This window comes from Glossina fuscipes, unplaced genomic scaffold (genome assembly GCF_014805625.2).
Source record: "Glossina fuscipes isolate IAEA_lab_2018 unplaced genomic scaffold, Yale_Gfus_2 174, whole genome shotgun sequence".
Classification (NCBI taxonomy): Eukaryota; Metazoa; Arthropoda; class Insecta; order Diptera; family Glossinidae; genus Glossina; species Glossina fuscipes.
This window is the reverse complement of record NW_023998517.1, coordinates 235,155-249,354: the sequence shown is the minus strand read 5'-3', so window position 1 is coordinate 249,354 and position 14,200 is coordinate 235,155. Positions and strand designations below refer to the sequence as shown.

General features: G+C 33.3%; 2 protein-coding genes and 1 pseudogene across 2 annotated transcripts in view; 2 read left to right on the top strand and 1 right to left on the bottom strand.

Moving 5' to 3' along the window:
- The window catches only part of LOC119641713 (protein lap4), a 309,554-nt gene that overhangs the window by 230,216 nt on the left and 65,138 nt on the right, over positions 1–14,200 (top strand). The gene's annotated exons all lie outside the window — the stretch shown is intronic.
- On the top strand, positions 2,685–3,909 carry LOC119641717. The gene is made up of 2 exons (XM_038040530.1): positions 2,685–2,814; positions 2,883–3,909. Exons 1-2 carry the CDS (start codon positions 2,800–2,802, stop codon positions 3,753–3,755), a joined length of 888 nt encoding a protein of 295 aa, XP_037896458.1. The 5' UTR covers positions 2,685–2,799; the 3' UTR covers positions 3,756–3,909.
- Positions 9,679–10,779, bottom strand: LOC119641753 (annotated as a pseudogene).

Here is a 14,200-nt window from a genome sequence, read left to right as displayed (position 1 = left end):
AACAAAACCAAACAAACAAATGCATAGCAAGAGCTATGAGATGTCAAAAAAAGATTCAATTGATGACAAAAGCATTATCATAAACCGCTGTGTCATTGTATATTCAAAACAATATAATAACAATAATAATAATAATATTAAGATTTATTATTTTTTGCGAAGGGTGGGGGCAGGAACATGTGATTATCCTTAAACTTTAACATTTCATGTTGCGATGATTATTATATGCGTCTATATATTTGAAGGATAATAAAAGCACCTTCTGCTTAGGTACAAAGATTCGTGTCACGTCCTAATTCCTGCAACATTCTTGAACGTATGCCAGAACGTACATAATATATACACGTATATATATTGTAATACATATTGGGCAACAAACACCACCAACGAGTATAAGCAAGAAATTTCAAAAACACATTACCGGAATTCTTAATAATTATTGTACAAATTTTATTGTCAATGAAAGAATTGTCGACGATTTCGCAACATCACAACGTGAGGGCAATATCAAGTCTTCTGTACCTATTACATTCCAGAATGATCAAATGCTGCACATGTCTTAATCAATTTTAAACTACAGCTGCCGGTGGACTTGCTTATGCTCTAAACCAGCCTAAAATGTTGGCTCAAATCAGCTGCAAATAGATTTCTAAGTTCTGAGATGACCCTTGCAAGTTAAGTTTTGCACACTTGTAACCTTCATCCTCTAGTGCAACCCTTGATCGATCTCCATCATAAAATACCAAAAATCGTTTCTTGCCTTGCTCTCCGCGAATCCGAGAAATAGACTTATATGGATCAAGCTTATTACATTGAATTTATATGTCAAGGCGCTACTTTACAACCATTATCATCGTAATATTCTTAAAATATGTCCGCACGTATAAGACACTCCCCTGAGTGTCATGCAAAAAAAAAAAAAGTTCCTTTTGCCCTGTAAAGGCTAAAAATAATGCCGTCCCGTCCAAATTTTCCATGTTCGTATACTCTTCAGAATTTCTATTTATTAGCGATTTTTGTCTAGACACATTTAAAAACACAATACTTTACAACGGCCTACAGTTATCCATATACCGAATTTTAATAAAAAGCCTTATACAAGGAGTAGTCGAAAAAGTGGCCCCATCTGAAGCATTTTCAATAGCGTTCGCTTTTGGATCAAAACACGTCAGTATTACAGACTTCATTAAAATATATCAAATATTGAGGCCTATAAGTTCAACAGACGGTCCTACACTCGGCTCAATGCGTTTATTTATATAACTGTTTTCCAAAAGAGTGTGACGTAAGGCGAAGCGGTCGAAAACATTTCATGCTGTCTGTCTTGTATCCCTGTGTTCAAAATATAGATCACAAATTTTCGAGATGTTTTGATCAACAAATTTGTTACACCGATGTGTTTGACAAATCGAGACATCCTATTAAAAATAATTCGAATTGGCCCACGTGGTCAGCCACGTCTTATATCCGTCGCCTTATTATGAAAAGTCGTAATTCGAATAACTATGTTAAGCAAGGTGGTTTAGGGTATTTAAAGATGGGCCGTGTCCCACCGTGTTTTTACTTCTTTCCTCTGGTTTTCTTTTCAAGCTAATACTGTGACCAAAATATATAATGAATTTTTTTACAAAACGAAAAATTTTTATTTATTGGTACCGACCACTGTCGTCGCCTTCATAAAATTCAAATTATGATCTTCACTATCAGTTTGGGCCGGGGCAACGTAGTGCCCAACACCACCATAAGCGACACATTATTAGCTTAAATGCGCAGATCCTTGTCTATCATGATAGTCTGGAACTATTTGTAAAAACACGTGTAACACTACAGCAGCTGAGTATGCTAACATGGAACTCCACATAGATGTCAAAGATAATAGTACAAACATACAGAAAAAAAAGTTTCATCGTCTGATTCACCTTTATGTTTTGGGCACAGTAATATGTAGTGAAAGTTGATCGTGTTTTATTTCGGCATTTCATCTTTTAAAACTTGGCTGCCGCTTAACCATAGGAGAGTACTTCAAGAAGATTATAAACCTGCAAGCTGCGGGATTTCGCTCCCAGTCATAACAATATACCTCTGAAAAGTAAACATTGCAACAAATGTATATAAGAAACTTGCGATTAACCGGCTGCTAACAAGTCAACTCGGCTTAAAATCTCCTTGATAGAAGACTTGTATATTGAATATGCAGGAATTCGGGTCTTGGATAAGAAGAAATCTTCAAGAGTTTCTAACTTGTTTCTTATTAAATTTTATTCGTCTGTTCTTAAAACAGGTCAACATATATATTCCTAAAAAAGTGTGTACCATAAATAAATATTTCTATTAAAAAACATTTGTCGATATATAAAATAAAATAATAATTATATATTTATCTATATATATATATATATATATATATATATATATATATTTATAATATGTATATATATTTATATATGCCATAAATTGCAAAAATTAAATAAAGTTCGAAAATAGCTCTCAAATATGAAACAAAAAAGCTTTTATTATATGAATGCATGCGCGAAGCTGTTGTTTTTGGAATATAAACGAGTACAACGAGTCTTTGCTTAGTTATTGGCTAAAAGCTTTCTTGAAGACATTCCGGAAAATCAAATAAATGATCTTCAGATAAAAACCGATTGATTTTGTGCTCCCGTTAACTAAATTCAGATCTCTTTATCGCCATCAAATGGTATAAATACGAGATCTTTTTACTTAAGTAAGCTACAGTTTAACTAACGCTTCTTCACAGAATAGGAAAATCAGAAATATTTAAAAAAATAAATCATTATGCGTACCTTTGCGGTAAGTGATGATTTTAATCCACTGCTAGTATAAAGTTAAGGGAAATTGCGTAATGTTTCCTTTTCCAGCTGTTGTGTTTAGTAGCTGCGGCTTGGGCTGATAAATTAGGCTACAATTATCATCCGGTTGCCCATTCGGATAGTGGTCTCTCCTTTTCGCCAGGCTCATTGGGCGGCGGTAGTTTACATGGCGGTAATTTGCATGGCGCTTCTCTTGGTGAAAGTTACAGCAGCGGTGGTTATAGCGGCGGTAGTTATAGCGCCGGTAGTTACAGCGCTGGTAGTCTTGGCGGCTTAGGTGAAGGTTATAGCGGGGCAGCTTACTCTGGCGGCTTAAGCGGCGGTGTTAGCGGTGGTTATGCTGGTGATTTTGCGGTAGGAAGTTCGGGCGGTGGCCTGTCTTCAGGTGTTGCGTATGATGCTTCTGGGTATCAACATGCTGAATACGAAAAAGAATTTTACACATTTACTGCACCCGAACATGAGTTCAACGATCATCATAATTTGCACAAGCATATCAACACCGTGAAGAAAGGTGTCCGTGTCATTTTTATTAAAGGACCTGAAAATGACGGTCTAGAAGAGGCTGCTGCAAATCTCGCAAAATCTGCTATTGAACAGAAGACCGCTATCTATGTTCTTAACAAGAAGGCTGATCTTTCTGGCTTGGCTGACAAATTGAATACACTTAACACTAATATTAATCATAAACCCGAAGTTCATTTCGTTAAATATCGTACTAAGGAAGATGCTGAAAATGCCAAGAAGACTATTCAAAGCCAATATGAATCTTTGGGCGGTCACTCTGCAAATTATGATGGCGGTGAGACACACGTTCTAAATTTCGCTTCACAAGAACCCGAACATGTTCATACTGCCGCTGTTGTTAGCTCACCTGAAGCTGCTTACTTGCCTTCTTCTATTATTAAAAAAACGAAGTAAATACACAGAAAAGTTAATACATTGTTAGAAAATGTTGTGATGAAATGACTGATTTTTCATTTTTTTTTTTCTTTTCCTCGATCACTGTAAATATTTAATGAAATAAAAAATGAAGTAAGAATAGTGTAAATAGTTAGGCTTTACTACTATTAATGATTTTACGAAGTAAATGTAAAAGAGAAGGATTCCTACGTCAAAATTTTTGATGGTTTACTTTGCCTGGCTCGGTCAAATCGTCTAGTAACGAGATTAATGTTTGACTTATGTGCCTTTTTTTGAAAAGCATTCGCGTTCAGCAACGACGCCATGAAATAAATATCTCTTATCGGTGGACTTTAAATAATAGCCGATAGCTAGCCCCTAAGAACCGTTGAAAGATGTAATGTCAATGGTCGACAAAAGCAGTAAATTTGCAATAATGATATCTAAAGATACAGAAGCGAATTTTTCAATCCAGGGCGACTTTAGTTCCAGTGGAATTCTTCTTTTTTAGCATTATATTGTTCGCACAAAAATAACATGACTATTGATTATTATTAATTGATTTTGAATTGACGTCATAAGCCTGCAATTATACTGTTCGTGTTACCCTATAAGATATAGCATAATATAGTAGTGATAGCATAGTTGCAAGGTCAACAACTTTAGATTCATAAATGATCATAACGGCAGTATATGAATATTAATTAAATCGATCCGCGGGCATTATATTTATTTAGAAGAAGCATAAATTATTGTAGTTTGTTTCTTTTAGATTGTTTACCTATTTTTTTAATAAAATCAAAACAAGTTTTTTGTCTTCTTTTCTTCCAAATTTTTAATACAACATTTTGATGAGATCTGCTTCCTATTTTCTACAATGTGTTAGAGTTATTATTAATCAATTTTTGTGTGCCCACCTACAGAAGAAAGGAGTGTGGTGTCTTTCTTATACTTTTTGTAACAACCAGGATTATTTTTGTCGACCTCCTTTGACCATATTTTCTACAGGAATGCGTAAGGAACTGAAACAGGCTAAAAGTTTTCTATAACGATTGAATTTTATTCTAACTAAATCCCAAACTCGTTTCATGCATTGTATACCAGTCATAAATGATATATTTCAAGTCGAAAATTAATTATATACATCGAATTCTTTTTTTACACGGTAGTTTTTTGTCACATTTTGAAATAGCACGACTAAACGATAATAAAAAATACACTATTTTGATTCTTTTGTCTTACAGAAATAAAATGTAATTGCGGGGGGCAATACCGTGATCAGAAGTGATTCGATTTAAGCCTGTTAATGCTTTGATTTATTACTCACTAACGAAATTCCTCACTTGAATCGACATATTTACTGATGATAGCATTTTTGGCCCAGTCTATAATAAACGTACACGCTTGTTAAAAAGTAGCGATGAATAATTTCGAAACTAATTTTTATTTCCAATTTCAATTTGACTTGTCATATGTAGCATGTATGAACTGGATTCTCTAATTTTAATCTCCTTTTTTCCAACAAAAATTAATGGTTTTCGGTTTGTAAAAATGTATAATGTGAATTTCAGTATTACTTTTTTTGCACGGTTTTTTCGAAAAATATTTGTGATTTTTCATCGTACACGATCCCCAAATTTAACATATGTCGCATGTAATTATTTACATTACATTTTTTATTTGCACGATTTTTTAAGCAACATATGTACCGTGTAAAAAGAGGGTTAGATGTACGTAAAGAGAATACCATGTGATAGAAATCAAGTGTGAAAAGTAAGGAACTTTCCGCCCAACGGGTATCGGGTTTAACAAATAGATAACTTAAAACAAAAAAACACGTATATTAAAAAGTGTTATAAGAAAACAACCTAGTTATACTCTAAATTAGCATGATATCTTAAGTTGTGCGGTCATCACTTTCGTTTATTTATACAAAAATCGCTCCTCCTCTCCGTTTCAAATTTCATAGTTGTTGTTTTTATTATTTATTATTAATCCGATAATGTATACATATGTTTATATATATATAGGTAGGCATGCATAAATGTGTATACGATTTAAAGGGCATAAAAGATTAGTTAAGAGCTGCCATAAATTATCTATTTTATTTCACGCTTCGATGTAACACGAGACATAACAACGTAATAAAATCGCCAGCACTAAAAGCAATTCAAGGTTAATGCTTACCTTCTTATGAACAAAAAAAATTATTAAATACCCATTCTCATGTGTTCCTTTGCATTTCATATTAACAGATCAAAAAATTTTAATCATACTATAATAAAATTCGGAATAGTTTTCTTTCTTTATGCTTAATGATGCAGAAAAGTTGTTTACAGAATGCATTCAAATTTTCAAATTACCGATGAAGAAGAAGGGAAAAAAAACGGCATTTAGGGGTGATTTCTCTCAAACATCTCCCTACTTATAATTAACATGGGCTAAAAGCAAGCAAGAACATTATAGTCGGACAAGGCCAACAATTAGATATCCTACAAATTTCATGCAAAAGCATGCTTTACATGGAAGTCCGCACATTGGACGGTGACGTAATCCATATCTAACAAATAGGCGCTCTCTGCGCATAGAAGCTTGCTCTCTAAATTTGTTAGGGTCTTAAAAATAGGCCTATATCATCCGAATTGCCTGCCGTTAATTTTTTTACTAAATTGCTAACAATTTGCATCATAAAATATTAAAAATTAATTGTTTTCCGAAGGGCTTGCTATTCTTGAGAAATATTGTACGAAGTAGCGTCAAATCTGACCCACTTCATTTATATGACAAATTATTATCGTGACCGCATTAACAATTCAACGAAACGAATTTTCACCATAATATGTCGAAGATTAGACCTCTTTACATAAAGCTTTAGCTTTCGTGTGAAAGCTTATGTAAAAAGAGGGCCAAAAAATTACTCCAAGCGGACGAAATTTTACTACAACTCAGCGACGTTTGTTGTGAAATTTTGTAAATTGCAGTCACGTTCAGCGGTCAAAAAAGTTGATCGACCTAAACCATTTTCGATAGCGTTCGCCCTTGCTTGCTTAAAAGCACATAAGTGTACAAACTTTTATTACAATATCTTAAGAATTGCGATCTCTTGGTTGAACAGAAAAATACATGAACAGACATTAGACGGACGGACGGACAGGCAAGTTTAGATTGATTCAAACAGTGTTTCTGAATCGATCGATGTAATTTTGAGCCTTTCTAGATGCCACATACATGTTCACACAATTTAATACTCCCTGTACCAGGTAGGGTATAACGAACTCTTTTCTCTTAATTAAACCCATTGTTTTGTCCCTGCGACATATTGCAGTCAGATTGGAATGAGAGATCAAGGGTTTCTTTTGAAGTAATCGATAAACACTTTTTTTTGAATGAAGAAAAATATATAATGAAAGGAATGATAAAACACTTGTAATAAAATATTATTGGATATGATTTATAGGAAACAAAGATTATCAGCGAGCAAAAATAAAGTTCATAAAATGTAAGATAATGGAAAAGCAACGGAAGTGCATAAAGGAAAGCCAAAAAAAATTCCCAAATATAAATAATCATAAATTTATGTAAGAAGTAAACAAATTTAAAGTGATAAACTTCTTTACAACATTTCGAATTTCTTTCTTGGATATTTCGTAAAGCAAGCTTCTTCAACATTCACCAACTCATGAAGTATGACAGTTTTATTCTCCCAACTCCAATTACTTTAAAGAAACTTGGAAAATGAGTATATGCCTTTGCTCTTTGCTGCATCTATCATTTTCTGAACTTTCAGAAACTACAAAAAAAACAGTTATGTTATTCTTCTTTTTTATTAAGCACAATTTTGCCAAATTTGTTAAGAGTGTTTTTCTTATGGATGATTTCATATTTTCCAACAATTTAACAAACATCACAGAGAAATGCAAAAGAGAGCGACTAGAGTACAAAAATTTTCTAATCGTGGTACTATTTTATTTGTGTACAGAGCTTGCGTAAATATTTTAACCATTCTGCAGAAGCATAAAAGCCGTCATTTCTTTGGCGTCTTAGTTTTGAAGAGTAGCAGCGCACTCATATCCCCTAATCGTGTATCACAATATCGGCCGGGAAGTAGTGGGTAATGACAAAAACATAGAAAGATAGAAGCCCCACCCTAGATGCTGTATGCTCTATCGACTGAACGCCAACTACAGTTACGTGCGAAAAAATCTTCCGCACCAAGATTTGAGTTCGGGAACTCTAGCTTGGTGTCCGCAATTCTTATGTACGCAGGTACTCAGCCTTTTTAGGCTTTGTGGCCTTCTTACTGGAGATTTAAAACTATTTCGCTTGATTTTGGTTTTTAAATGGACTTTCTCTTTCCGCCTACACCTGTATACCTGCATCAACATAAGCAAGAAGTTTTCGGAAAAGTGTAACCTGCGGCCTTCTTTCTAGCTCGTGAGGTTCAAAAACAATTCTGAAAAGCTTCAAGATTTAGTTGTGTTTTATGTCTTTGAGGCGCACCAATCACTTACTGCCACCAAGACATGGCCTAGGCTGAAAAACTGCCCTCTGCTCTTCTTTGTCCCTACCATCCTTTAAATACTCTCTCAGGTAAATGCTTTTCTGATATCACCAACATTTTGGTAATTGGACCTAAAAGCTTTCGTTAGGACCAGTTCTTATGATAAGTGAACCTTTACCCCCTTTAAACTGGGGAAAAAAATGAGTAAACACTTCATTGGACCATTGGGCATCCTTATCTACTATGCACGCTAGATGAACGGTTCTTTAAAATCTCGTCAAATCTTATATAGAAACCTGATAGCATTTTGTGTAGCATAAATATTTAAAAATATATATGTAAACAAGATAAATGTCGTAACCAACTCTACGGTTCCTTTGCAATGTACTTTAAGTTAATGTAAAAACACAACTAAAAAAAATTAATGTCAACAATATCTAAAAGTTGTTGTGCGGTTTAAAACAGAGCTTCTCTTCCTCAAACGTAAACTAAAAACTTATTTGGAAAATTACTTCAACAAATTAGTTTACAATAACTTAAAACTTTATATAGATTGTTATGGTGGGAGTTTACTGCGTGTATTGTAACACAAAATAATTACAAAATTTCTGCACACTTAGAAGCAATGTATAGGATAACACAATACTTTGTTGCTAGTTAGTCAACTAAATTCAACACAACACAAATCAACACAAACAGATCAATCTACTGACGGTATTATTATTGACTTGACTTGGGACTAATATGACGGCTTTTATATATTGTCAAACTGTTTGAAATTTCAGGTGATATTAATCTAAAGTGGAAGGAGAAAATTGATCACTGGCTATGTCTATGACCCCTTCTTTCTCTTGCAATATTTCTCTTTATCGCATGTGTAAACAAAACTTGCTCTTCTCTCTAACTCTCTTCTTCTTATTCTTTTGCGAGTCACCAAATCAACAGTAAATGATTTAGTTAGTTGGGATTCAAAACTCTCTCTCTTTCTCTCTCTCTCTCTCTAACCCTCTTTTTTTTGTATTACCACAAACTAGCTGCTATGTTAAATAACATGTTACCTCAGCGGTGATTATTGCTTAAGAAAATCGTTCTGATTTGTTTAAAAAATATTTACGAAATTAAAAAAAATATATATCTAAATTTAAATGTGCTTTCATTCTACAGCTAAATGAAGGCGACGAAGTTGACGTTATACGTGGTTTTAGTCAATCAAGTCCTTCTCATCTCAGCCAGTGAACTTAACAAAGGTTTCAGAGTTAATTTACCTCGTTATAAAAATCTACTACGCTATATGTCTATACAAAAACGCTAGAAAAAGAAGCTGGATTTTTTTTTTCTAAATTCTTATTTAATATTTTGGTTTCATGGAAATTCATGAGATTTTGTTGTCAGAAAATAAATTTTGCACAAACATTAACAGCACAATTAACTTATTTTAAACTACTTAACACACTAATTAATATTTTATTTATATAAAAAATTGAAGAAAGTAGGAGAACCTAAGCGGGTAGATACGTGTTTACAGGATTATTTGGGATTGATAGGTGATCATGAGGATTGGAAGCAAAGTTTAAAACGGGAGCCACACCTTCTTGATAATGTTTCGATTCGCCATTTAACGAATCGTATTGACTTTGAATTGCTTTTTTCGCATTTTCAGCATCTTCGTTGGTACGATATTTGACAAAATGCACCTCAGGCTTATTAGGGCTATTAAGATTAAGGGATCTGAGCTTATCAGCCAAACTGGAAAGATCCGTATCCTTATTAAGTACATAAATGGCAGTCTTTTGTTCTAAAGCCGATTTAGCTAAGTCGATAGCAGCTTTTTCTAGGCCACTATTTTCGGGGGACTTAATGAATATCACACGAAGAGTCTTTTTTGCCGCATTTTGTGCTCTAGCGATATCGTCCGCATTATCTAACTCATTATTGGGGGCAGAAAATACGTAAAATTCTTTATGATAATCAGTAGCAGCATGAGGTAGTGCGGGAACATTATCAATAATGCCAGTAGAACCAAGATTATTGAGAGCAGATGGGTCAACACCACCAATGGTATTCGCGAAAGTATTTGGCTTAGGATAATTTAAAGGCTGATATGTAATCTCTGCGTTCTCGTTATTAGCGATCGCATAAGCACCGACATTTTCGAAACTGCCTCCATTGTTATTAGAGCTTAAACTATGGTAGATAACCGGTTGCGGATGCTTCAATGGCTGATAAGAGAATCCTCTGCCATCATTATTGACGGCCGCAACATTTCCATTACCGTGAAGATTATAGGAATCCAAAGTGGTAGGTGGCGGCCCGTACGTATAATGTCCCTGTTTGATATCATGTAAAGGCAAGCCAGTATTTCCTAAACTGCCACCGCTATAGGATCCTGATGAAGGGTAAGTTAATTGCGCCTTAGACTGATGCAAAGGCTGATACGAATATCCAACTTGTATAGCATACGAAGTCCCGAAAAGACACAAAATAATTGAAAAAATCATTGTGTCTTTAATTTATTAAAAAAATTTCTGATTATCACTCCTTACGAAACCTTTCAAGAATGAATCTTTTTATACCAATCATCCCTTTATATGGCTGAAAATTAATTTGGTCATGTTGACATAACAAGTTTTTTCCATAATTTACAATTATTAAATTCGACATGAAAATAACTTTAATTTGTTAAATTAAAAATTCAAAACTATGCAAATGAAGGCGCATAAGAGAGTAATAAAAAGTGTGTACATACATATTTATGGACATAATATAGAAAACCGAAGGTGTTTGTCTAACTATCTGTCTATTTATCTACGGCTGATTTAGTTAATTTGTTTGTTTTTTATAGTAAAGAAATTTCTATTAATCGCCGTGAGACAGACAAGCTGTTAAATTTTCCAAATATTTTCAACATTCATTTGAGGGAATTTATGGAATAAATATTAAAGTCTTCATCAACTTTGTGTAGACGTTATAACACATTACATTGACTGTATAAGTTGCATATCAATAATATTGAATGGCGCCGCGATCTACTACGAATAGCGCTGTGTCCATTGTCAATCCGTCTGTCTGTCTATTGTCTACTGGTTTTGTTCCCTCGCGATTGTAGACATTGAAATAGAAAACTGTTGATCGACAGATGAAGATTCAATTCAAACGCATGTACTGACAAGTCTATGAAAGCAAAGAAAAAAAAGCTAATAAAACCTTGAAAATGAATATTCATAAATAATGTGAATAATTTAAAAGCCACAACAGCTCGATCGATTTAGAAGTTGGTAAAAGTATTTAACAGGGTTGTGTCTAAACAAGCCTTTTAAAAAAATGGCTTAATGCGACCGTAAGCAAGCTTTGAGTTTATTGAGATAATTAAAGTCCAAAATGTGATAGATCCTAAGGCGAACATGTACTTAGTTGCTGTTGTCATAAAAACGAACCTTATCGCTTACCGTACGATGTAATAAGTCTGCGCAACATTCAACCACTCAATTTTTTCTTTCTTTTTTCTTTTTGTTTATCAAATTTATATATATTGCTAATATTTTATTAAATTTATTCAATGGATCTATTTGCATAAGTTAATAAAGTCTGATGGAATGTGCTTTGGAATTTTGCTTATGTTTAACATGTTTATGGAGTTAATGTAAACACTATATCTTCCAAAATAAATTGATTCTTTTAAAATTTATCAATCTCAACCAAGGTTGTAGCAATTATTTATCACATATTTCGCATCATATGTCACTGACAAAGTAAGAAGCACGTTGCATAGGTGCGCTCCTACACATGACCTTAAACCATAAAATTATTCTAATTATTCTTCAGATAATAATACCAAAGTAGCAAAAGAGCTCAGCTTATGAATCAACGACACTCTCTTTCAAACCTATGGCAAGCAACATGATATAAATTTATTCTTAAAATTACGGGCTTAACGGGCATTTGACCGCTTAAACAGAATGCAAGAATAGATTTATAAGACGACTTGGACCCCTTAAAGCGATTCGGAGTGAATTGAATGACAAATTCTCTTTAAAGTCAATCAAACAAGAAAGATAGCTCAAGTTAGAACCTCCTTAGCAGCATTGTCGATTTCTATTTTTATTTATATTAGTAAAAAAAGGCAATTTTATGAAAACCTGACCTGTGCATAACACAGACTGGAATTTACATCACAGGATTATTATGCCACAATTAAATTAAATCAACAGATAGATGTATGAAAAACTACAACAAAAGCGCAAATACACAGCAATCAGCTATAAATGGCTAAAATAAATTGAAAGTGATAAAACGCGATAAAAAAGTGCAATAGAACATATGTAGACGAAAAAACAAGTAGGAATACTGTAGTCGGGCAAGGTCGACAACAAAAATTACAAACTGTTTGTATGTATTGCAGAGTACTTAAACGTCAACGTGGCTTAAATTTCGCAAACTTAATTTACTTTCCAAAGATATCATTATTTTCCAGTTGCTTCTCTCATAACAAACTATGAGTTAATTTTTATCATCATAGAAGGCATTGCTTTTATGGGAGCTCCTTGTGGCGCGATCAAAAAATAATCCACATTCCCTGCCCGCTTTTTATCAAGGACACAATTTTCATTATAATATATTAAAATATAGACCTTTTCGACATCTAAAGTCTTATTTTTCACTAGAGCCCTTACATATATATTTTGATCCAAAAAATTAACTTATGAGGCCCAAATGCGGTAAAGTTAATCTTGATGTCAAATTATTATTATTAATAATTATATAATTAATTGGGTCTCGTTACCATATAAAAATTCAGTTTCCGTTGAACAGTTATATGGCACGTAGTTCAGAAATTGCCCCATGCGATCCAAAGTTTGCACTTTGCAGTTAAGAATGCCGAAATACTATTACTAAGCGATTTTCGCCGCGTAATTCTAAAAATCATGTTTTTTTTTATCGACTTATATGGGGATTGCTCCGATCTAAACTGTTCTCAATGGCGTTTGTCGTTTAATCAAAAGGGGCCAGTGTACCATATTTCATCAGAATATCTCAAAAATTAAGTTATACATAAGAATATATAGACAGGCTTAACACGGTCAGACAAGCTTAGATCGAAAAATGATTCAGAATCGATCGAGATTATGGGACGATTTTAATATTTGCCACAAGAGTGTGTAAGAGAAAGTCTATCTGTCTTTTCGTTTCCATTCTTAATTATTTATATCCAAGAATTTATGACAAATTACATTAAAACTTTTTTAGTACACTTTACTTTACGTATTATTTTACTGATATCATTTTATTTATTTTTCATTTGATTTTATTTCTTTAATTCCTGTCAAAAATAAAAAAACACTGCTTTTCCGCTTTTGGTAGCTTAAGGATTACGTTTGAAATTAAGACTTATTCTAAAAGAATAACAAGAACGTTAACAACACGTTTACGTCATATGTCAAAACGCTACAAAATAAAAATCACGTCCACTCAAAATCTATATGGACATAGCCATCTACACGCAAGTAATAGAAAGAAATTAAATTAAAACTTAATGTGGTTTTTCTAAAAAAAAAAAAGATAACTTTCCAATGAATATGCCATTGCATATTTTGTCATATCACTCAAGCAATGTCTTAGGACTGGAACAAATATCCTTAAGTAAACCAGAACGCTTGCAGAAAGAAAATAAAGAGATAAACATAATAACTTCAATCGTGTTTTTTACATTGGTTTTAAGTTCAGCGACCGCTTTTTTTGCTTCAAGTGAAATATTTCTTTTATATGCTATTGCATTGAAGTATTACATAACATGTAAAATTAAAGCATATTTCGACTGTTTAATCCACGATACAAATACAGTAATTCCGTTTGTTTAACGTCGCAAAGCCAAGTACAGCAAAGAAAGATGAAAAAATATTTATTTGCTATAATCTTCTCATCATTTTCTAATTTACTCCCGAACTCTTTCTCTAAACTTGATCTC